The 26,052-nt window shown below is 39.1% G+C and overlaps 1 protein-coding gene across 9 annotated transcripts in view; it reads right to left on the bottom strand.

Annotated features, from left to right (window-relative positions):
• myo18ab (myosin XVIIIA b) overlaps positions 1–26,052 on the bottom strand; it is a 126,225-nt gene that overhangs the window by 14,182 nt on the left and 85,991 nt on the right. For 8 of the 9 annotated variants that reach the window (XM_085244821.1, XM_085244820.1, XM_085244818.1 and 5 more), the window contains 16 exons: positions 25,109–25,220; positions 23,617–23,744; positions 22,679–22,833; positions 22,367–22,490; positions 19,721–19,828; positions 19,445–19,537; positions 18,730–18,840; positions 17,477–17,581; positions 16,682–16,828; positions 15,348–15,461; positions 8,935–9,051; positions 8,730–8,813; positions 3,401–3,538; positions 1,405–1,590; positions 1,093–1,232; positions 23–67 (listed from right to left, as the gene is read on the bottom strand). In XM_085244821.1, coding sequence (XP_085100947.1) covers positions 23–67; positions 1,093–1,232; positions 1,405–1,590; positions 3,401–3,538; positions 8,730–8,813; positions 8,935–9,051; positions 15,348–15,461; positions 16,682–16,828; positions 17,477–17,581; positions 18,730–18,840; positions 19,445–19,537; positions 19,721–19,828; positions 22,367–22,490; positions 22,679–22,833; positions 23,617–23,744; positions 25,109–25,220 — 1,907 coding nt within the window. The remainder of the gene's footprint in view (positions 1–22; positions 68–1,092; positions 1,233–1,404; positions 1,591–3,400; positions 3,539–8,729; positions 8,814–8,934; positions 9,052–15,347; positions 15,462–16,681; positions 16,829–17,476; positions 17,582–18,729; positions 18,841–19,444; positions 19,538–19,720; positions 19,829–22,366; positions 22,491–22,678; positions 22,834–23,616; positions 23,745–25,108; positions 25,221–26,052) is intronic. The other variant, XM_085244822.1, reaches the window with a different exon arrangement.

Raw genomic sequence — 26,052 nt, forward strand, 5'->3', positions numbered from 1 at the left:
ATAAGGAGAACAGGTTCCTCACATTCTGTTCTTTCGTTTCTGATACTTTGTTACCATGTCTTGCAAACTGGCCGTGGTGATGATGATGGTGATGATGAAGGGGGGGGGGGGGGGGGGGGGGGGGGGCAGGAGAAATAAAAAAAAAACAACAACAACAAAGAAACAAATAGAAAAAAATTGAATAAAAATTATGACAAAAATGAAACGTGAATGATATTCAAATTATTTCAGGAATTAATGTGACGACCCCTTTTTTTTCTCTTCAGCGAACTCTCTGAACCTTTTTAAGGGACAAAGAGCAGACTACTTCAATCTGACCTTGCAGAATGAATAGAAATCTTTTTTCTTTCATTCTTTGAAATAGTTCATTATTCAAAGATCACTTTAGTGTATCTAACCCTGTCCCTTACTGTTTTATACGCTCTGCCCATTAACTTTGACTTTAATTCCCAGCGGTTTAAACTTTCTTTACAATGTCTTTACAACGTGGATGTAAGAGTTTCCCCTGCAAACAAATTATTGCACCTCCATAATATAGCATGTATATTTCGGTTCAATAGCATGATATGCATTTCAGCTTTTGGGTCACAGTTAGAGAAATCTTTGGTGCAGCACAGAAGAAAAGAAATGCATCGTCTATAAAGACAAGCATATCATATTCATGCTAAATTTATATGAATGAAAATCTGCAGTGTGATTTGAGATCAAATCTCACTCTGTCAAAAAAGGATACAGCTATTGTATACTGTTTAACAATTTTCATTGGAGCTGTCAGTGGAGCTGATGTTCAATGGTCAATGAGAGCTCAACATGACAGCTGTCCTGGCTGACAGACAATGATTGGTTTGTTGACATCATTTTAAACGTGAAATTTTTCTTCTTGGATACCTTGTCAAACTATAACCAACTTGATGAAAACCGTCTTTCAGTTAGATATAAAAAAAGGCAGGCACCAGTGAAAACAGTTAGATTGTCACATTAAAATATTGCTAATGTTCTCCAGATTTAATCTTGAGAACTCGTTTTGTGACCACTACAGAAAAGAGTGATTTTAAACCTCAGCTTCAGTTACACATATAAGTGGCCCCATACCTGTTAATAAGGTCTTCGTTGTCATCACTCTCCATCTCATCCTCAATGGCTGCCTGGAGGTCACCAATCCTTTTGAAAGCCAACTTAAGGTCTGCCTGCAGGCTCTGATTTGCAGCCTCCAAGCTCTCAATGTCCATTTCCTGTTAATGAAGCAAGAGATAAAATGAACCTTTCAGCTAGTCTGGACCAAAGGCTGATGAGTTCAGTGTTGCTGATATATTGCTTGTGGATGCTGTGCAGGGTGTCCTAACATGTTAGTAGCATGTGACTGCACTGCTTAGTTTACTGATATCATTCTCATTGCTGTCTTACCAGCTCATGCTTCTTGCGGCTGGCCTCTGCTTCTTTTTTGGCCAGCTCAGCCATTTCTTCTTTGATGTCACGGATCTGTCTCTGGAGACGTTTGTTTTGTTCCTTCTCTCGAATCTCACTGCTGCTGCGCTGATCTCGTTCCTCCGTCAGCTTCTCCAAGTTCTCCTTAAGCCGAGCTAAATGGCTCTGTCAGCAACAAAGGGAGGTGGTTAGAGACAGAGACTGAAACTATAAATATATAGATATGGCATGTAAAATGTGAAAAATGTGTGTATAGTAATGGTGGTGAAAGTAACATTTAAGAGAAACTGTACCAATCAGGTATCTCACTGATGTGCAAACCCCCCCCCCCAAAAAAAAAAACCCCAAACATCTTATCCACGGAGGCCCAACCTCTTGAATTCAAGTACCTGCTGCTCATATCTCGGTTCCTGATACAACAGAATGCCTTCAGGGGTCCTGTGAAGTTTCTGTTTTTATAGGGCAATGTTGTTTTATGGAATGAGGTGGACCTACACATTAATTGTGTGGTTGAAAATCTGTATTAAAGTATATAGCAAAACACTGCTGGCCAAATTTGTAGCCAAGGCGATGTTCTGACTGACCAGCATCCCTAGACGCAGCTGATGGTATGATTAGGTTTAGTGTCACTACTGATAGTTCGACACAGTGTTAGCTGGAAATTTAATTCCACCAGGATGGTACATGTCCATTTCCAAAAGGTTTACACAACTTTGTAATTAATCATTTTTTTTGTCCACCCTTGTCTATTCTCACCCCCAAGTGGTCACAGCAGATCACTGCCTCTCCCTAAACCTGGTTCTGCTGGAGATTTCTTCCTGTTAAAAGAGTGTTTTTCCTTCCCACTGTTGCCAAGTGCTTTCTCATAGGGACTTGTCTGATTGTTGGAGTTTTGTATTACTGTAAAGTCCCAGCACAGTCTCAAGAGCAAAGAGGAGATTCCAGGAGACGGGCATACTCTTGGAGAATTGGACAGGTCTGTAGATGGTTGTTAAACCATCATCAATAAAGGTATCTGCTCCTTTGTGCAGGAAGGAACAGGATGAGGACTGCTAGAGCCCTGCAAAATGACCTTGAACAGGCCCCTGGTATGAATGCCTCTGACCAAACAGCGAAACAAAGAATCTGTGGGTGAACCAAACAAGAGGGTAGTATCAGGGTCCAACATCCTCTATTGGGCACTGTTCAATGTGTATGATTAGTATGTGCCCCCTCTTGAGCTATTTGCATACATGCAGATTGAGACAAAAGCTGACCAAATGACTGACTGCTGGAAACCAGGCAGCTGACTGACAGGCTGACCGTTGCGGGATCAGCATATGCTGATGCTTTTAGGTAGTGAAGGGCTGTCAAGTAGCTCTTGTCCTCAGACATGCCTTGCCTAGTAGCATGGACCAGGGAACTTAAACACATGGGGTCGCTATAGCAAAAATACACTGATTCTTCCACTTATCAAATTCGGGGTTGATGAGTGGGGGAGTTCATTGCAAGTAGCAGGTTATACCCTTAACAGGTTACTAATCTGTTGCAAGATTAACACAGAGAAACAGACAAACATTCACACCTACAGTCAATTTAGAATCATCAATTAAGCTAACCACTAACTGCATGGACTGTCGGAGGAAGCTGGCATACTCAAATCAAACCCATGTAGACAAGCAGAGAACATGCAAACTCCACACAGAACGGTGCTGTTTATTAGTCGATTCAAACTCATGATCTTCTTGATGTGAAGCAACAATGCTATATAAGCACCATCATGCTGCTCATTACATTTTTATATATAAGTATTATCACAGATTATATGATTTAGCAACACTGATGGATATGTTTTTGAAGTGCAATACGTTTATAAGGTGAGCTTTTTCTGTTTCTACAGTTTCTTTCTGACGTTATTAGGATCTTTCATGCTCCCACCAGCCTCTCAAAAATGTCTACCAATGCCAGCAGCACCCAACCTGTGTTTAGCTCTTACCTCTAGGCGTTTGACTTGGGTCTTCTCAAACTCCAGCTTGGTCTCAAGCTCACGACACTTGGCTTCCTGCCGGCTGACAAGGGATTTCTCCACCATGGACTGCTCCTGGAACTCGATCTGGCTCTGGAGGGCTTGCATCTAAGACACAAATGTAGATATGCTGATGTTACTATTTAGTGCGACACACTGTCTAACGCTGAGCTTTCCTAATCAAGTTCAATTCATTCCAAAAGTTTAACAGCTATTTTCATTTAGAATTTTGTTGGCACACCTAGCACTGGGTATTTACACATCCTCAACACTGCCTTTACCATCCTGGTAAAACTGCACCTCAAGCATCTATTTTTTTTTAAGTCCTAAAATGTTTCCCATTTAAAACAGAATCTACCTAAAATTAAAATTACTGATCTTCAAGAAGAAACTGCAAGTGAAAGCACTTAATAATAAATGATTAACTTAACAGAAAATGTACAGAAGATGCCTTCTTGTTCATCTTGTCAGTTTGTTCTTTTTTTTCCTTTTTACAAAACCCAAAAGCATCTTGAGGATGCTTGGTACTTGGAACCGAGAATGTCTCAGTGTGTCAATAAGTCACCAAGTGTTCATTTTATAATAGCTGTTCCAAACTCCTTAAATATGATCTCTGATGAATGCTTTCTATGATACAGTAAACACAAACACACTAACACCAACACTGAAATCACCTGATTTAGCTTCAATGAAAAACAGCCATTGTGCCATTTTCACTTTTCTCCCTCTTTACACATGAACCAAACAATGTGTACAAGTTCACGTATTTCCCTCTCCTTTTATTTGGGTTCAACTAATGTGTTTGATGAAGAATAAAAGATCATGCAGCTGCAGTCATTACAAGGATGACAGTAGCGCTTGCCTGAGTATGGAAACCAAGCTGGCCATCTGTGTCCCATATTGTCAGTGTCAATGTTGCGTGAATGACACATGCATCTTCTTATAATGATCACAGTGTATGCATATATCTCTGCTCCTTAACTAGTTTGGATGAAACGTGCTATATAAACTGCTTAGGCTACAAGGAATATCAACATTTATATAACTTTTGAGAATTGTTTTTATAACACTTAACTGCTTGCAATTATATATATATGAGCTGTTGTAGACGATCTAAAAATGAACACCATTACGCTCTAGTGCGACTGTGAATTGTCCTCTTATATATTCTACATGTTATGTTTGGTGTAATGTCAAAATAAATGGCAATGCTATGTGTTACATGTATGTTGTTACGTTACATGTATGTTTCTAAATACATTTTGTTAAACTATTTTTAGTGCAGTGCAACTTTGTGTTCTCATTTATATATGTGAAAAAGTCTAATTATTATTGATTAGTAACTGATTACTTTGTCAAAGAATATGTAGCTTGCAAAAACTAACAATAAACACATTTATGTACTATTTGTTTGGTGTTTATCAACACCTGTTTTTGCCATAAAAAAAAATAACATGATAAATGAACATGCACCTCTGTATTTCTATACACGAACAAAGCAAATAAATTCTGTAGGCCTGGCAAAAACTTCCTGTAGGGTCGTAGGTCGTATTTTTGCTAGTTATGTTGAGGATTGTGTTTGTCAAAAGCAAAGGAAACAGGCTGAGGAGAGGTACACATTAATCATATTCTGTAAATGAGATTTTTCACTGAACTGCAGTAGCAGAAACTCTAGAAACTTTCAGTGTGAGGAAAGCAGAGGGTCTACAGCAGCGGTCCCCAACCCCCGGGCCTCGGACCGGTCCCGGTCCGTGAGTCGTTTGGTACCGGGCCGCGAGAGTTGAGGCTCAGGTGTGAAATGTATAGTTTTCAGGGTTTTTATCGGTTTTCAGCGTTATTTTGTTATCGTTTTTATCGTTAATTCTGTTTTCCTGGGTCTTTTCACGTGTGTTATGAATAAATCTTCTTTTTTTGGGTACCAGTACTAGTTTTATTTTGTTGTATTTATCCATGACACCTTAAAGGCAATATTGTCGGGCATAAACCGGTCCGTGGCGCAAAAAAGGTTGGAGACCGCTGGTCTACAGTATGAAACTATAGATAGTCACAGGACCATATAGTGCTCACAGTTTCTATTCTGAGCTCTTAGGCAGCAGTAAATGGTCTAATTACTGCTGAATGTCAGGAAAATTGGTGGCAACCGCAACGTGGCAGGAACATGGCTTCATTTAGAAAGAGAATGCTCTCATGGCTGCATCAAAGCATACAACAGGGGTCGGCAACCCTGGGCACGCGTGCCGTAAACTGATGGCACGGCCATAGCTGGACTGGCATCCACACTGACATTCGGCATACCGGGCATTTGCCCGATGGTGATTTTTCGTCTTTATGGGCCAATGTTTTTTTTTTTGGCTGGGTTTTTTTTTTTTTTTTGGAACGGCATGGACAATGGGAAGTGGTGGGCTGGCCAGATGCTGGCCGATGTGTAAAAATAACTCTGTTGTTTGGTAGTGGCTATGGCGGAGCTTCCACAGAGGCCAGCAGGTGGATGAGGGAAGGGGAGGCAGGAGGAGGAGAGACCTGAGTGTCAGGTGAACTGAACTTCAGGTAAGAAGTTATGACCTGCAGTCTATCTGGGTCAGATATAAAGTTTAGGTGGAGTTTATTTTTGTTGTGCTGACTTTTTACAGTCAGTTACAATAACTCGTATGCGTACTAGCTAGCATGACGGAGTTTCTATACAGCTGGGTCGGTGCTATGATGTTACTGATAGTGAACTTTATTTTATTCATAAGGTTAGTTAGTAGAGTTGCCAACCGTCCAGTAAAAAGACGGAATCCTCCCGCATTCAGAGAAATTATTATGCGTTTGGTGTTGAGCTGAGAGGGAACACAGTTTGTCCCGGACTTCAGCTAGAATGGAAAAGACACAAAGCTGGAGTTATTCTGTGTCTTTGCTGCACAGCTGCCTCTTCTCCTTTCATTCTCTCCCCTCCCTCTCCTGTTGCTACTTCGATCATGAAACTGATCAATGATCAGCTGATCGGCTTTTCTCTCTTGTTTGTTTATCGCTCACTTTGCGCCAGAAAGAGGAAACCGGCGGATGTCGAGCTAAACAACAGCAGCACGTTTAAGCTTGATCAGCTGTTGTTAGAATTTCTTTAATATTAATTTCTAGTGTCAGCTGATGTTTGCTGGAGCCACAGCTGTAAAGCTGCTGGTCATGATATTGGTTTGTATATGTGGTGAGAGGGAAACATGAAGATGAAACCAGGAGATGTCCTTACTGGATCATCAGAGCTGAACAGGTGAAGGAGAAACAGGTTTACCTTTTAGGTGACATGAATGAGTTGAAGGGAAGTTATGAACTGTTTCTGAGAGACAAATAACACCAATATCATTTTCTAAGTAGCTGACAGCTGGTAACTGTGCAGGGGCGGATCTAGCAAAGTTTTGCCAGGGGCCAGGTAGGGCATTAACAGGGAGAGGGGGGCACAAAGAAATACTTTCTTATTTTCATTTAAAATGTCTGGCTGTTATTAAATAATTATCTGAAGCTTACAACCAAAGTTTTTATCTGACGTAAAATGTATAGAAATCATACATATATACCAACAAGACTGTGCATCACTGTCACAACAGCGCTTGTTTTCATTCAAAGGCTTTATGGCTTTAATACCTGGTGGGCCGATCTCTAGTCAAAATGCCCGGGACGATTTTTTGTCCCAGTCCAGCCCTGGGCACGACACGCAGTTAATTAATTTGAGCAGATGTATTAAAAAATAAATGGCCACACCAGCGGTGCACATCGCAAATTAGCTTGCATAGATACATTAGTCGTGCCTCTTCTTAATGACGGTATCTTAGCTAACAACCCCAACTACCAGATTCTACTTGTAATTGGCTAAAAAAAACATAACCGGTGAGAGGGACGTTGCTAGCTGGCAGTTTTTTCGAGCGATGTTGAAATTTCCACATTCCAACACTTCAAATGCTTCAGGAGCTGTCCGCTCAGCGCAGCATCAGCACCATGGAAATCCGTAGACTCGAGACAGAATTCACAATGCAGGTGTATGGACCAATGGTTTTTTTCTGATCAAACCAGAAAGCTTTAATGAGCAGCTGGATTTGTCTCACATCAACTGGCTGGACACAGAGGACATCGAAATGCAGCTGATTGAACTGAAAAGCTAGACTCTGTAGGGGTCAAAGTTTGCAGAACTACGAACTCAGCTGGAATCCACAGCTGTACGTGTTCATGGAGCTGCATTTTCACCTGCTGGACATCACTACCTGACTAGTTTAACTGTCCTCAGAACATTGCAGAGGCATTATTGACAGTATTTGGCTCTAATATCTGTGTGAGCAGATTTTCTCTCACACGAAGAGAGTCCTCAGGTAGCCGTCTGAATGCTGGGCACTCGGAGACCTGTGTCTCTGAGTGGGAGACCAGAGATCACATTAACATGTGTATCCCTGTATTAACAAACATGCCATATTGGCACAGTTTATTTTTCTTATCATTGTTGTGAGGATACTATAAATAGAATTTGCATTTTCTGTTGTACAGTTCATTTGCTGTTATGGAGTTCTTGTTATGGATAAGAAGTCTCTTTTTTTTTTGTTTCAAAATAGCTGATAACTATTCGCTGATAGCTGCCAACATCTGCGAACAAATATATTTCTATAAAGTTGTTCTATATAGTGTGTAACTGTTAGTATAGAGCGTTATTAAATTTATTGCTAATGCAATTATATGGCACATTGACTTCTGAGGAAATTTTAGATGGCACTCATCATCAGAAAGGTTGCTGACCCCTGGCATACAATATGATACAGAAAAATTATTGGGTGTCAAGATTTTCCTAGTTTTACACTGGTTGTACTACCAAACATAAAAGGTAAACCAACCCACTGTTTGAATTAAGCTATCCATATTTAAGTGAGCGCTGCAAAACTTGACTAACCATAAAGACCTAATGGAGTCCTCTGGAAGATGAAATATCCCCAAAACAGATCCACCTAAATTGTTCACATTTGACTTTTAAAGAGTCTCTAATTCAAAATTTTTATTTTTTTATTTTTATGTTTTGATGATGAAAGGACTGAATTTCTGTTCACTTACTCTATCCTCCTGTTTTGTTTTGTTTTTTTTAATTATGCTACTCCTTTCCCATCTTTTCACACGTTTGGAGAACTTGAGTGCTCAAATAGAGCAAAAACATACTGCTTGCATCTCTACCATTTATTATTATTATTATTATTATTATTATTCCCATTTTCTGTTCTTAGACAGAGTAAAGCCTGGCTGACCATGCCACTTCTCCATTTTTATGCCAAGAACAAAAGTCATCATCTACCTTCTCTTGAATTTCCTGCTTCTCCTTTAGGGCGTCCTCAAGCTGGGCTTGAAGGTCACTGATCTGAGCCAGGTTCTGAGCTGACTGAAACCCCCAAAAATGGAAAACAAGGCATGAAGCAACATTTTATTGGATTTAATGATCATTTGAAATGGATCACAAACTTTTTATTGCCAGTGTACATTAAACAAGAAAGAAATCATACCTGGGCCACAGCAGCCTTGTGTTTCTTCATCAGCTCATTGAAGTCCTCTTGGTCCTCCTCCATTCTTGACTGCAGGTCATTCTTCTCTCTCTGCAGACGACTCAGCTGCTCCTCCAGCTGAAAAAAAAAAAAGATATGCCAAAGATCTACAGAGCAAGAAGGCAACTGCTTCCCCAGAGATAAAAAATTTAACTGTCTTCACAAGATTTAGATGAGATAGGAGATCCTATACAATTCTCTGTCCTATTCAATGCCATGAAAAATATCTGCACACTTCTTGATTTTTTTTTTTTAGTTAGTTGTATATTTCTTGCATGTAAATGTTTCTGATCATTATAGTAAATTTACACACAACAGCAGGTTGTTGAAAACTTTATATCCTTAATAAATTAAATCATTATCTAACATTTTCATTGTGCATTTACTCAGATTAACTTTTTCTAATATTAAAATTTGCAAAAAGAAAGAAAGAAATCAGGGAGGGCATACATACCTTTTCACAATATTGCATGTCCAATTACTCAAAGTAACATCTATTAATCTATTATTATCAGTTACTATGTTGTAAAACAACACTACCAAAAGAGAAATTTAAGATGTTGCAGAATATATTTCAAAGTAAAATGAATGAAAATATAAAAGAATGTTGGAAAGCGAGTGGAGATAAAATGGCTCACAATACTGATTACACATTAACATTACTCACTGTGCAGTATTTCTGCATTATGATGAATCCCATTAACGGGCATCTGGAACTGGATAAGTAACAAGAGTGGTTTCTAAAATTCAGAGCTTTTTAAGATCTTTTTAAATGAGCAAGTAAACTTTCTTATGCATCTTTCGCACCAGATGTACCATCTTTAACATAAAATGTGTGTAGACACCCTAAATCTACAGGAGAGACCAGTGACCCTTTGCAGAAAGCTCATTTCTGCAGTTTATATCCACAATCTAATTCTTTAGTCATTAGCCAGAGTTCATGACCATAAGTGAGGTTGTCAGCATCAAAGTAGCAGAGGCCCAGTTCATCGGTCAATCTCCTGCTCCTTTCTCCTGTCATTCATAAAGAAGACTCCAAGATACTTAAACTCCTCCACTTGGGGCAGTCACTTCTCCCTGATCCAGAGACACTGCTCACAATACACCATCACAATAACTTTCTGGTGTGCAAAGTCTGTCCGACATCATCCCTCGTCACCTCATCCAACTCATCACTGGGCGGTGATCAGGTCCTCTCTTCACCCAAGTGTCCAGAACATATGACAGAGTGGACGATAAGATTACAAATCTTATCGTCACAATCATACAAAATTGACCTGCACCGAGAACACATGTCCTGATGCCACATGATCTTATGGACATCCTTCAAAGACGGTGTTCATTACAGACAAACTGTTATGTGCACAGGTCTAATAACACCATCTTACAGGCTTTTCCTCACACTGTCCTTCAGGTCTCGCTGTGATTGCTCACATGAGCACTGGGGTCTCCCAGTAAGACAGTAGGACATCTGAAGTTGCAGGGAAACAATCCTCTGATCTGCTCGCAAAATTCCCAATGTACAGGAAGCACACTCAGGGGGATACGAAAATGCTCATCCCTGCCAGCTGCCTCCAGACTGGAACAGAGTCCAGCCCTCTCCAAAAGACTGGATCCATTCAGACTGAGATAATTAGTGTAAAATAATTAGTATTACCAGATTTAACAACAGTTCCCCGTGTTTGTTATAGACAGCATTAATTGTGATTGATTTTAGTTGTTACCATGTCTAGAGATTGTATTAATCATCCAGACAGTTTCTGTTACGTGTGTGGTTCATTCATGACTGAAGCACAGCGTCACCCAATTACCACAAACCTTAAGAAGACCTACAAATTGTGCTTTGGCTGTCTGCTGGATGACCAGGATAAATCTTGGGCTCCACACGTCATCTGCAACAGTTGTTCCAATGGACTGCGTGACTGGCTAAATCTGTGAATGGCCACAATGCAGTCCCGATGATGTGGCTGACATAGAGCCTACATATGCTGCTCTAATCACAGAACTCAGCAGAGGTTATCCAAGCTCCCTGATATAACCAACATACCTAATTAAGAGACTGGCAGCCTGGGAACTGTGCTGAAATAATCCTATTTTTGTAATAACTGGGATAATATACAAAATAAGAGGAGAGGTTGTTGGTGCAGGGCAATGGATCAATAAATCATGACTAATGTGACTATGTGAAAATGTTAACAAATCAATTTAGGCACAGAGTTAACGCAAAGAGCTAGTGACACTCAGCGCTTAGTGAAAAACAGTCTAATGGGATAGAGAATGATCCAAACATCCATAGCTTCAAAATCGGGGTTTAGATCATAAAACTAAGATTTCATTTTATTTTTATATTTATTTTTATTGAAAGCACCGAGTGCTTAGGTGTACCAAGATGCACTTGATGCACTAAAAATATCCATGCGGAATCTGGGGCAAATTCATTTACATATCACACTTTCTTTTTTTAATCCACTGTTGAGTGCTTTTATCAGTGCTGAGTGCTGATAAAAGCTGCGAATGCATCTCCATCTCTGGAGCATGTGATGGATACTTGAAAAAAGTGCCAGTAACCAGCATCAAACTCTCATTTAACAATAGACTGTTAGTGTAATTTCAGCCCAATTACATGGCCGGGCTCTTTGTTTTATTCTCTCTTTTATTTTCCCTCTCAGATTGCTAGAAGCTCTTTGTGGAAAAATAAAGCTGTTGAAAACATGTGTGACAATTTTCTCAAAACACTGCAATTACAATGGGAGAAGCATGCAAGCGGCAGCCATCTAAAAGAAATGTCATTTGCATGATTTTATTTCTACTGAATTGCAGTGTGTCATGTAGTTAGGGCTGCATAAAAAATCCTCCATTTATGTAATTACAGTTTGTGTTATCGGTTCTCACAGCCTTTTACTTTTCCAGCATGCTGGGTGCATGAAGAGGTCATTCTCAAAGATACCATTTCAAAAACAAACAGCTGCTGGCACAGTGATCTTGATTCCTTATCTCATCTTATATACTCCTCCTTCACATTTTACTGAATAGATTACACATTCTGTCAAAACAGTTAAGCAGTATTAATATCCCAAGATGAATATTTTCTGCAGTACAACACTTCTCAACGTTCGCCAAACAACCTGAGAAAGAACAAATGACGGCTAAGACATCCAGGGTAGAGGGACAGAGGCCATAACACATTCTAATTTAACACATACTGTGAGTAAGTCTGAAGAGGAAGAACATTATGCATTAACCTATTAAAATAATCCACTCATTCTCTTCTGGTTATTCTTATTGAAGACAACAGTGATAACCACCATGCCACAGAGAAAGTAACTGACATCTATCACTCCGGAAATGATTGCAAACCACTTCGAGCACCATTATCCACAAATAGGGAAAACCTGGAAAAATAATAAACCTTTCCAAGGGTGGCCAGCCGACTAAAGTTACTCCAAGAGCGCACCAACAAATCATCCAGGAGGTCACAAACAAACCCAGAACAACAGCTAAGGAACTGCAGGCCTCACCTGTCTCATTTAAGGTCAGGAGTTCATGATTCATCTGTAAGAAACAGACTTCAAGAGGCAAATATGGTGGGATAGTGTGACGGACCACTTGCCGTAATTGATTTAACCATAAATTCTGCTCTCTACCTCAAAATCCTGAAGGAGAATGGTGGCCATTTGTCTGTGCCCTAAAGCACAAGCACCCTTGGGCTATGCAGCAGTACAATGATCCAAAATACGACAAGAAGTCCACCTCTGAATGGCTCAACAAAAAGCAAAATAAAGGTTTTGGAGTTGTCTAAAGAAAATTTAGAATTAAATCAGATTGATATGGCTGTGCATAACCTTAAAGAGGCCTTTCACGTTCAAGAACTCTCCAATGTCACTGAATTAAAGAAGAGTGGGCCAAAATTCCTCCATTGTACTATGAATGGCTCATTGCCACCAATATCAAACACTTGATCGCAGTCCTTGCTGCAAAGATTCAGACAACTGGTTATTAGGTTGGTAATAATTACTTTTTCACACAGGGTCAGGTAGGTTTGGAGAACCTTTTTCAAGTAATAGTAATAATAAATAAAATGAAAAGTAAGAAAATACATGTACTGTATTTACACAAGTTCCCTTTATCAAATACAAAATGCTCTTTGTTGATCTGAAACATACAAGTGTGACAAAATAAGCTAAAGACTAAGAAATCGCCTTTTGATTACACTGTATCTTCTCTCCTTTTTGCCAGTCGGCTGTTCATTCAAAAGTATTTTTGAAAGAGTGTGTGAATATGAAATGTGGTGTTTCGGTGTACATAGGGTACTCTGACGTTTTCCAAACTATGACCTGGGTTTCTCTGCCAATTCAGTTAATACAAAAACCTTTTATCTTGTCCAGATTTAACTGTGTTGGCTCAATCTAAATGCTCATGCAGCTGAATTCTCAGCGAAGCTCTTCATTAACCTGCATTCACGATGACACTAATTAGAAATAATTAGCAACTGAAGTGAATGTTCAGTGCCATTTCTTCCAGTTTATACATCAGGACAAGCAAGGCAAGCACTGCCTGCCCAGTGAAATCTAAAAATAGGTATCGATTAAACTGTACTGCTCCACAAATGATCTCATGTTGCTTCTTTGAACTCATCCTGTAATTTACTGCCATCTGGTGGTCACAGTTGGCTAGCTGAACAAAGAGTCACCAGAATCTAATTTCTATTATTTTCATGGTGACGTCGAAATAAAATAAGAAAAAAACGTGTGGGGCCAGTTTTGTAGCCACCTGCTGGCCTGTTCGTGCCAGTGGCTATTTTCACCAAGCCCAGTTACGAGTTCACCTGGGAACTAGAAACACTAAATTAATTATGCTTTTTTCTTGTCGTCTGGTTTACTAGCTTATTATTTTGCAGATTTAGATGATGAAGATTGTAAATAATAAACCTTTATATTAATATTTAAAAATATAAAAGGTAAAACCTTTTTTTTGGACCCATAAGCAAACATGGGAGCAGTAAAACGTTTTCCACCACTGCTCTGGGGAAAGGGTACGTTGGGCACTGGAAGTAATAATATATTACACGTCCAGCCAGGAAGGACTGCAGAAAGCTAAAAATACCCACACAGAGTGCAGCATGAATAAAAGAATAAAAACAGCTGAACACAGGTGTATTAGAATTAACTGGTATTTATATGACACTTTTCTCTTCTTACAACTGATCAGCTGTTTCTGTAACGCAGTGTAATTAATATATATTTATACTGATTTCTTTACTTTTTTCATTTCATTTTTTTGCTCATTGACTATAAAGAATTATGTAGAAGTTAAGCTTCTTCTACATAATACATACACTCTACACTCAACACTCTATAGTGATTATGTGAAAATGCAGAAACTACCAGAAGCTAAAACTCTTCAAACCACCTTCAGTACAAACAAATTCCTGACCTTGCACCTCTCTACATCTGGCTTCAAGTACAGTGTGCAATGAAATCAATAAAAGACTAGAAGTGTGCAGCAGGCTTCACAAGTTTGGCAGATTAATAGAAAGCCAAAGGAACATTTTATTATATAATTATATGATTAAGTATTGATATGTAAAGCCATCCGTTCATTAATTCCATCCATCCTTCCACGATTTGACTGACTATAATGGCATAATATTCACCTAAAATTAAAGTTAATCTTTTTGTTATTTAAATTGGTTTTAGCAATACGTGAACAACCATTGTGTGATAGACAGTCGTTTCTTTTCAACAGGCAGGAGAAGAACCAGAAGGAGATTAAACTTCACAGAGACAGAGAGTAAGAGTAGAGTAAATGACAGGCAAGAGAAACATTGGAGAAAGGAGAAAACACACTCTGACCGATGTGTGAAAACCAGATTATCATGGGAACCGGGCTTAACGTAAGATAAGTCATTCTGAAAAGGACAGAAAATATAAAGGTCAAAACAGATTATGAGCGTTTCTGACAGGAGCAAACTAAGAAAAAAACTAAGGAGCTAAAAATGGCTTCTTAGAAGAAGAAGAGAGTTGTATTTTGCAGTGACTAAGAAAAATCTCTTCATGAAAATTATATTGTCTTTATATGTAAATATATTAAAAAAAATTTAAAAAAGAGGACCAGAAAGAGTAAGATGAGCTCAGAGGGGTCTCACAGGAAACAGGTATGTCTTCAATCTCTCACTAATCTCTGGCTAAAAGTAGAGATTCAACATATCTACTGATACCCCTCTACCACCACAGATGACATCTTAAAGAAAATGCCCTACATGGTTGAGACAGCTTTAGCTTTTTCTTAGGAAGAATCCTAACCTTCACCTAAGACTGCATGCTGAAAATTCTCCTTCTAAAGGCTGAGAAGGAAATCCAGTGAGCTGTACTGACCGCCTGTTTCGTTTTGGAAATGTCCTCCATCTGAACATGTAGGTCTTCAATCTCCACCTCCATGGACTTTTTAGCTTTAACTGCAGCTGCACAGGTGAACTCCGACTCCTCTAACTGAAACACACAGACATTGAGGAAAAGAATGAGCTCAGGACGACTTCACAGTTAGTATCCCAGTAGATATATTACAGTTTTTTAATGGATTCTGGTCCCAGTCAAGAATCCAGGTGGCTGGGCTTTATTTGGAAAATCTTCTGCTTTGGATCAGAGGTTTTCAGACGGTTCAGTCCCGTAAGAAGGCACAGGGGAGTTGAAGTGAGGCCACAGACATGAATGCTTTGAGTCATAACTCAATCACATCAGGGGGTGTTTTACAGCTTAAAGCCTGAAAAACTGTCACAAAAAATAATCCAAGATTATGCTAATTACCATAACAGGAGCATAAAATGTGTTGACATGTAAATGTGCTGGTGTCAGTATTTGACTTCTTTCATTCTTTGGTGTTTTTCTATCTAGATATGATGCACTGGTCTGCATTGGTGCATCATATCTTTATTCTCTTCCCCCTCTTTCTTAAATAGATAACTATCATATCTGATATCATATCTCACAGTACAATAATATTGAATGGGTTGCATTGTTGGATAACAATGTTGGATAACAATGTTGGATAACACCTCCCACCCACTCCATGACATGTTGGTCAGTCACAGGAGCTCGTTCAGTGAGAGACTGAGATTACCGAAAAGCACCACTGAACGACACAGGAAATCATTCCTGCCTGTGGCCATCTCCCTGTACAACGCATCCACTTAACACACTGTTTGCTGCTACAGCTACACATGTTTCTTTTCCAAATATTTATTTATAAGTGACTTATGTATGTATGTATGTATATATATGTATATATTGTACTATTCTTAGTTAGCGTATTGTCTGTCTTGTCTTAATGTTGGTTTAAAATGGAGCACTGTAACAAAAAATAATTTCCCCCAGGGATCAATAAAGTATTCTGATTCTGATTCTGATTGTCATGTTTCTCAGGTCTTTGTCTGAATTTCTACGAACATTATTGCTAAGGATTGTCTTATTGCATTGGAGTCACACTGGGTTAAATATGTACACTTGGGTTTTAAGGGGTATTTATTATTTTCTTCTTTTTTTGGGTTGTATGGAAGCCCCAAACGCAATTTCATTGTTCTTGACAATGACAATAAATAAATAAATACTACTATCTACTTAGATTAGGGGTCTTTCCATTTTCCCACAAGCCACAGATGATAGCATGTTTTTGAAACTGCTGCTGTCAGTAATTTATGAAGTTGTGGCTGTACCTGATTCTTGAGTTGGGCGATCTCCCTCTTGCTGGGTGCGTTATTCTTTATGTGGTCCAACATGATCTGGGCATCTGCTAGCAAAGCCTTGGTTCTCTTCAAGTCCTTCCTCAAGCGCTTTTCAACCTCTATGTCACCACCTCTCACCTGGGAACCAAGATGACCAAAGTGTGACTCAACTGACTGAGTGGGACAAGTTATGGTAGTTATAGTAGTTATAGTAATACACAGTGTGTTTTATCATTAAAGGAAGAATCCTTAGATTATCTAGCATACATAGAACTTTCTGAAAAAACTGAAATTTCTGAATTGATAAATTAAATTTGGCTACAGTGAAACACTACATACGAAGAAAGTAACAATTTTAACTACTAGATAAACTTTAGTAGTTTCTTACTTACTAAAGACAATATTCTTTGCATTACAAATGTTTTAAGTATGTTTGAATAAACAAATGAATTATTACCTTAGCATACATTTGCAAAAATGTCTAAAAAATGTCTAAAAAATGTAGTCTAAAAGAATATCATGAAACGAAATGAGTGATGCTTACATCCCTTGATAACACAGCTCATTTTAAACATAAACACCTCACACAACTTGTTAAGTTTAATTTATTTGCCCATACTCATATAAAATTGGATCTGCAATCAGATATGTAAATTTTCTTCTGCTATGTCCACAAGGCCAAATTTTGCTAAAACCTCAGGTCATGTCAGATATTTGCTCACAGTTTTATTTCTTTTTTTTACAGATGCTGCTCCGGTTGCATTGCACTGTGTTCATTGTATTTACCTGGTCCTGTACAGACAGAAAGTTCGACTCCAGCTCTCTCTTCTCTTTCAGCACCTTCTGCTTCTCATCATACTCCTCTTCAAGCTGGACTTCCATTTGTTTTAGCTACACAAACAGACACACACACAGTCGTAATGCAACTGTTCAAGAACCTTTTACACAGTCACCATATTAACATATTATTTTCACATGCCAGCAATAGTCAATAAAAGCTGGTTTGGCTCAATTTGTTCACTTAGAAAGAGAGGTCACTGCAAATCAATACAAAGTGAAACTGGGATCATAATGCCCTGTCATTGAACAGTTTGAGTATGCCAACAGTGGGAATCGTGTGCTATGGCCTTCAGCTATAAGACTGCCAACTGAACATTTATTGAAGAATTGTGGACAAGATTGACGGCGCTCTCCACCACCATCACTGAAACGACAAATGAGGGAATTACTTTTGGGAAAACGGTGCCTCATTAGGCCCGCAGAGACCCATGAGATGCAGATGTTACATGTTCTTGTGACATGTAACATGTAATAGCCCAACACCGTATGAACACCTTTTTCCCCCATTGTCACCCATGTGTACATGGAAATGTGTCATATGCCAAAACATCCTTGGACAAGATACAACAGCATTTAGGTGCACGTTGGTTATATGAATGAGTGCGAATGGGTGACTGAGGCAGGTACTAGCACCAGTCCATTTAACATCTTGTGTCATTTAATTCATCTTGGTAGTTTCTGGATTCTTGGTGAGTTAAGTTTATAATCTCAAAAAAGAAAGGACTTTTTTTCTCAAACCTTTCAGAGTATTTCAAGAAGTGAAGGCTATTAGTAAGGGTTTGATTAATTACACATTGATCCTACCCTGTGAGTCAAGTCAAATCCACCATTTTTAATTCTATTGCACATTTAAAAACAATAGCTGTTCTCTGAAGTGCTGTGCACCTAAAAGAAATGTGCACACAAAGTCAAGCATCAAGGAAAAACATTTAAAACAGGGTACATGTTAGTTCAACGGTTTTCTGTGGTGTCTAGAAACCTCCCATAAACAACACTGAATTGATAGCAGCTTGATTGGATTTTGTCATATTGTTGTCATCATTTCATTTATCCTTTGCTGTGCATGCCCTTACAGCTAATTTCTCCATCAGTGTCTCTGGATCTAGTCTCTAGCTGTGCCTAAAACCACAAATTTTAATCCTGCTTCTCCTAAACACTTGCTGACAAGTGTTACAAAATGTGAAAAAGCACTTTCTCACCTTTTTGCTACATGACTGCCTGATCTCCTCCACTTCCTCATCTTTGCTCTCAATCTCCTTGGAATGGGTTTGACGCAAGCGCTCCATCTCCATCTCAAGACGTAGCTTACCCTGAAAGAAACACAGACCAGATGCTCTGGACTCACTGTGGCTTAAAGAAGCATAATGTTAATGTTCCGTCTTTGCCTTGATGGAGGTATGTGTCCAATGCCATTCATATTTCACAAAATATACTAGCATGACTTTCAGAAGGAGTTGAATGTGTACAAAAACAAGAATCATTACATTTTGGTGCAGATTTTGAAAACTTTCTTTAAAGTTGCAGGATACTGGACTTGGATGTGGATGCACACTTAATGTCCTTTTTGTTCATCTTTGTAATCTAAAAAGCATGACTACCATCCTTAATACTAGTCTAAAAACAGCCTTAAAATATCATCCAGTTAAGGAAATCCCAAAAAGCTGGTCCTGTTCATCTGGACGTAGTGTTTTCAGTGGGAGAAACGTTTCGTCACAAATGACATCACTTGGATGACTTCATGATCCGAGAAAGTGAATTGGTCACTTGAATGAGTGATGAAACGTTTCTCCCACTGAAGACGCTACGTCCAGATGAACAGGACCAGCTTTTTGGGAATATAAATAAAAAAAATTACTAAGCAAAAATACAGCTTTAATTGGAGTTTTTTTAGTTTTTTTCCTTTTTCGTGTGTACCTGCTCCAACATCTGGATGGTACCAGCCTGCTCATCAAGCTCTTCTTCTTGGTCTTTCACCTTTGCCTCTAGATCACGAAGCTGCTTCTTCACCTGCATAGAAAAAAAATGATGTTCCAAAATGAATACCTGATATTCAATTAATAAATGAATGCACCATCATATATCTATTTTAGTTGAACAGACAAAGAACAGTTTTGATTTTTTGTGGGTGTGGACTGGCACAAACAGATGGAGATGGATGGTTTGACTAACTAAAAGAGGAATAGGACAGACCTTGGCCAGTGATGCCTCATCCTTTGATTCTTGGGAGTTGAGATCCTGCAGCTCGGCCTCCAGCTGCTCCAGCTTCAGGTTGACTGCACAAGCTTCCAGGTCTTTGTCCTGCAGGACAGGTGATTAGAGTCAGAACACAGAAAAGGGAACTGCCACATGTGCACGATGGGGAAAAGTTGAGATACTCTGCTCTACACATAGCCACAAAGTGGAAACACACAAAAGGGAAGTTACAATTACAAGTTAAAATGACAAGCTTGTTCTCTGTAACAAGCACAGTATGAAGCTGGAGGTCTTTACAATATATTACAACTGCAATCAAGAGCTACAAGTTTCCGTGGATAAAAATTGTAGACTTGGCATGAGTTAGACACGCAATTAGAATAAAAATGTACAGTCTTGTATGAGGGGCCGTACAAGCCAAAATTCATACTTTCACTCTCACATAGTTTTATTTTAATTTTTTATTCTTATGTTTACACATATTTAAAACACACATTACAATATTGTGTTCTCTTATACATGTATTTTAATGTACATATTCACAAATTTTCACTCTAACATACATGCATTTTCATTTATGCATTCCTACATTTTCCTCTCATTTACATGCATTCAATATGCATTTAATCTCCCAAATAATATATATATGTAAGAAGAGAATGCTTACATGTCTGAAGAAAATATATGTATGAAGAGAATAATGTATGTGAATGAAAGAGTGTAGTGGAAACGGAAGGCTGGGTGTCTGTACCGCTGTGATTGGCTGGAAGCACGCGCAGGTCACTTTCAAGTGTCTGACAGCATGGAGGGGGGAGAAGAAACTCGATTCTTCAGCAAGCTATCCATGGCGTTATTTTTGTGTCACTATTCTGAGCGCAAGTAAAAAAAAGTTTGCAGGTGCAAGTGTTGCATTTTGAGGAGAAATTTATTTTGAGTGAAGAGAAGAGAGCAATGTGTTGCTCGTGCTTAACGCGATTGGTCCCATACTTCAGCTAGAATGAAAAAAAGACAAAGCTGGAGTTATTCTGTCTTTACGTTGCACAGCTGCCTCTTCTCCCCTCAATCTCTCTCCCTCCCTCTCCTGTTGCTACTTCAATCTCTCTTGTTTGTTTATCGCCCACTTTGCGCCAGAAACAGGAAACCAGCGGATGTTGCGCTAAACAACAACAGCAGCACGTTCAAGCTTGATCAGCTGTTGTTAGAATTTATTTAAAATTAATTTCTAGTATCAGCTGATGTTTGCTGGAGCCACAGCTGTAAAAGCTGCTGCTCATGATATTGGTTTGGAAACATGAAGGTGATACAAATCATACATATATACCAACAAGACCGTGTACGTCACTGTCACAACAGCGTTTGTTTTAGTTCACAGGCTTTATGGTTTTTCCTATAATACCTGGTGGTGTAGTCGGTGATTTTTTTGTCAGTTGAGCCTTATATATTATGTTTAACCCGAGCGACCACCCGGTCAGCTGGTGGGTAACAGGCATCTCTAAAAACGTCAGAGCACTTATGCAAATATGTGATGTCTTGATGAATCGAGCAGATATTAGAAGTTTACACAGCACCATTCTCGCATGAAAATATCTTAAAAGTTTATTTTGTGACCCAGACAGAGTAATGTTTCAAACTCCGCCACTCGGTTCCTCCGCCACTGCCTCGTTTGAGTTTTGGACGAAATGGATTCTGGGATATTGCATTTCGTCATCTCGAGCTGATTGGAGACCAGAACAGCCAATCAGATATTTTTGCATCCAAGTCTGTGATTGGCTGGTTTTGTGGCACAAATGTAACACAAAGAGTTGAGCGCGCACGGGCAGAAATGTTGAGAGTGCGAGCAACACATTGCGAGCGAGCGCAAATGCAAAAACTGAGCGAGAGGGGCTGCTGTTGTGTGTGTGTGTGTGTGTGTGTGTGTGTGTGTGTGTGTGTGTGTGTGTGTGTGTGTGTGGGGATAATAGCAAACACTGAAATACATTTTTTGCACGCAGCAATGAATTTTGTTCACTCAAATTCAGCTTTTCTTCGCTCAAAATAAATTTCTCCTCAAAATGCAACACTTGCACCTGCAAACTTGCGCTCAGAATAGTGGCACAAAAATAACGCCATAGATAGCTTGCTGAAGAACTCGAGTTTCTTCTCCCCCCTCCATGCTGTCAGACACTTGAAATATTGCAATGTGTGTGTTAAATATGTGTAAACATAAAAATAAAAATATCTAAATATAAAAATTAAAATAAAACTATGTGAGAGTGAAAGTATATGTGTGTGAAAGAAGAATGTATGTGTGTGAGAGTGAAAGAATGAATTTTGGCTTGCACGGCCCCTCATAATCTTGGATCATATTGTGCAGCCATCCTGGTAACTACAAAGGAGGCCCAAACAACAATTTCTTCTTGCAGCTTTAAACTTAAACTCACAATGATCACACATGCTCATCTAAACATACTGATTGTCTTTACTGCTCAAAGACAATAAGTGACCGAGTAAATACAAAATCTAAATATGAGTAGGATGCTGAAAACTTTAAAATGCTGGGGTATCTGACACTAAATAATTCACAAATAACGCACCAAGTCCCAAGAAAAGAAAAACCCCTTCACTAAAGCAACGTGCCACAGTGTAGCCCACAGAGACACAGACCTCCAGCTGCTGCCGGAGGCCGAAGACCTCTCCGGTCAGCACGTCTTTCTCTCGAGCCAGTTTCTCCCTCAGGCTTCTCTCCCTCTGCACCTCATCCTGGGCTGCACTCAGCTCACTGTCAAACCTTTCAAAAATACACACACACACACACACACACACACACACATAAAACACTGTAATTTATTTACAATTACTGTTGTTATTACACCATTACTAATGGGCCTTCCAGGAACCAGGCAGAGGTAGGTAAAGTAATAGAACTGTGTGATGACATGACAGGTAAAACTTGACTGCGTGTGTTTGTGTACTGACTTCCTCTGCTTCTTCTCCAAATCATGGTTGCGACTCTGCTGACCCTCCAGGTGAAGTTTAGTGTCCTGCAGCTCGGCTGTCAGTCGCTGGGCTTTCTTCTTCAGCTGCTGGATATTTCGCTGAGACTCCTCATAATCAGCCTCCAGGTCACTGATCTGCACAAAAAGTATCCTCAATATGTTAAGAAGCCTGTTTGATGAATGCATAAAAAATACAGTCAAGCAGTACGCAAGCAATTTATTGTTTTTAAAACAGCTTATTAAGACCATTGTAGCTTAAAAACCACGTGGGGAATGAGATTAGTTTTCAAATTAAAAGAAGAAAACTGGATTTATTCCAATGTGCTTTCAGTTATATAGTCATAAATGTGCTTGCTTTGAGTGCAAGTGTTTGTTTTGCTTAAGGATACTATTACCACTTGCTGAGCACTCTTACTGCAATAGATGCTCAAATCAAATTATAATTTCTAATCAGATAAGTGAGGATGTCACTTGTGATTGAACCCAGATTCACCCTATCATCAAAGTCTCAGAAGAGACAACAGTTAAGGCCATTTAGCAAAGTGTGAACAAAGCAAATCATCTTTCTTGCTGTCAATTCCTTAAAGTAGTCACAGTTTGCATTGATGACAGCTATGCACACGTCTGGTAAGAACTTAAACAGCTTCATGACATCATCACCTGAAATAATTAATTCCCTTCTTAATGTGTTTAAAACTAACCAGCTATGTTGTTATACCTTCGTTATCTGGGAGCCATGAAAGTATGTGTTGCATGTTTTGGTATGACACATTATATTGTCAGAATATATATATACTGAATAACTGTTTTTGTAATAAAATAAGGAAATCAGAGTCATATAATTAAGATAAAGCCCAAGATTTTACTGTAAAGAAAAACTTGAATTCTGTTCATAAATATGTATCAGTGTCCACTCACCCTCCTCTCCAGCTGCCGCTTGTTCTGCTGCTCCACCTCCAGTTTGTCATCAAGCTCCTGCTGCAGTCTCTTCTTGGTGAACTCGATCTCCCTGATTGCTCGCTCATACTTCAGCTTCCACTCTCCTCCTGTGATATTTCGTACTTTTATTGTCTACATCATGTGCTCTGTCACTTGTGCTACCCCATGTACTCAATACCACACATGTATTTACTGTATCCAGCCATAAAAGACATTCTGAAAGGCTGAGAATAAAAACATTTAGATGCTACGAACTAAAGTCAACCTTGCTTAGTCCAAGGCAAAACATCTCCAAGGATATCTTAAAGCGATTCATACATCTATTGTAAAGCTTAATTGAAATGCAGATTTCATTTTCCAACAGGACTTAGCAAATGCCCACAGTGACAGTGTTATTACTGTGCTTGAATGACCAGCTAAGTTACCTGACTAAACCCTATAGAGCGTCTTCAGGGAATTGTCGAGTGTCCATTAATTCAACATTCTCTTATTTTACCAACAAACCTCAATACTCTGAACTGCACTTTAGTAAGACCTATACAATTGTCAGTTATAGCCACGAGGAGCAACCTACAGGTACTGAATGTACTTCAGTCCTGCATAAATACCCCTCCATGAGTGTGGTGCTACATCATTTTTGCTTTACTGTAGTACAAAAGTGAAAAGCTGTTGCAAGATGGAGAAACTGAGGAATCAATTCTTCTTTCACAAAGTCTGCAGGCCAAACAAAGACGGCTGGCAGCAGGCCTGCAGGGCGTCATGAACTGAGTCCTTGCTTCCTTTCTTGCATTGAACCAATCCATCTCTAATGTACTTCTTCACATTGGATTTTTCTTGGCTTTTGTCAAAGCATCGATTGGACATTACCCCTGCGGTTCCTGCACCCCCACTAAAGAACACACACTGGGTTTTTCTAACAGTCTGGAATAACTGGTACTGTAACAGCTGTGCAGGGCTATGTGAAGTAGAGTCCATTTAGGGAACAGAAAACATAACACAAACCACAAGAATGATTTGATGATGTGAGCTTGTGCAGAGATTGTCAAGTGTTAATTTCGTTTTAGGTATTTAGAAAGCCTCAAGTGAAAGATAGAATTGCTGAAAGAGAAACTGTAGCAACCACTAACGTTCCTTGTTGTTTTTTCCCCCTTTGTTACATTACATACACGATATAATGATGCTGCAGGAGTACACCCTCATAGACCTTAAAATAGTTACAAAAACAACTGTATAGGTTTACTAGAATGTAGCTCTTAGTATTGAGGGGGCTCGACCAATAAAAATGAGAGGAAGTGAATTATTGCATGCAATTATAAATCTATGGAAGTACAAACAGGATTTGGAAATGTGTAGAGTTATGAATAAGTTATACTCATTTGATTTAGTGACAAGAAGCTTGACACCCAGGAGTGATCAGTATCACTATGTCCTGATTGGTCAGTACTGTTGTGCTTGGGAGGTCGTGTCTAACCTGTCTCATCATCATCCACCTCTCCACTGAGTTCGGAAGCACGGATGAGTCGAGCCTCCATCACCTCCATCTCCATAGACTCCATCTCTTTCTTCGTGCTGTCAAATTTGGCCTGGTGGATTAGGGATAACAAGCAGCTTCTATAACAATGGCAACAAAACTCTACGAAGATTAATCAAGAATGTGGTTTTGAAAAGGTCCATTACAGTGTTAAGACTTGAGTAGCATTTTTAACTGTGTGCAAAAGTTTACATGGGTCATGGGTCAGGTGAAGGGTCCCCTTAACATAATTTTGCTCACAGCTCAGAGGTCAGAACTGGGTCTGGGTGAAATATATCACTTAGTGAAATGAACAGTGCTTGGACTTTGGCTACATTAAAATATAACACATGTTCTTATTTATTTTCTTCGTTATGCTTCTCCCTTTAGGTATCATCTACTTCAATTTCATTCTATCATCTTCTTTTACATCAATCGTCTGCACATCCTTGAGTCTTCTCTGTGATCATCGTCTCTTCCTCCTGTTGGTAGTTCAGCATCCTTTGTCCAGCATATCCACCATCCCTGACGAAACTAAGTTAGCCTTACCTTCCTCGCTCTTTCTCTCCTACTGCTTATACCCAAACTGATTTCAACATTCTATCTCTGTCTGTTGGTCATTGACAAAGGAGCATTACCAAAGCCCCTTTGAGTCAAACAAATTCTGCAGGTCCTGCCACACACAGCAAAGTTTTTAGTTGTGTAAATATTTAAAGTTGAAAGTCTCATTTTCTTAAAACTGGGTAGTTTGTTTCTTATTTGATGATCATTTCAGGTATCTAGACTCTTTTACTGAATAAACAGTGAACCAATTCAGCAGTAAATGTCATGACTGTTTAACATTACTACTCATGTGCGAAAATGACGCTGGTGTTCTTTCGTCATCTGATTTATTATTGCAAAAA

This window comes from Mchenga conophoros, linkage group LG14 (genome assembly GCF_057382185.1).
Source record: "Mchenga conophoros isolate Kocher_MC1m ecotype Shallow Benthic linkage group LG14, M_conophoros_male_GT1.1, whole genome shotgun sequence".
Lineage (NCBI taxonomy): Eukaryota > Metazoa > Chordata > Actinopteri > Cichliformes > Cichlidae > Mchenga > Mchenga conophoros.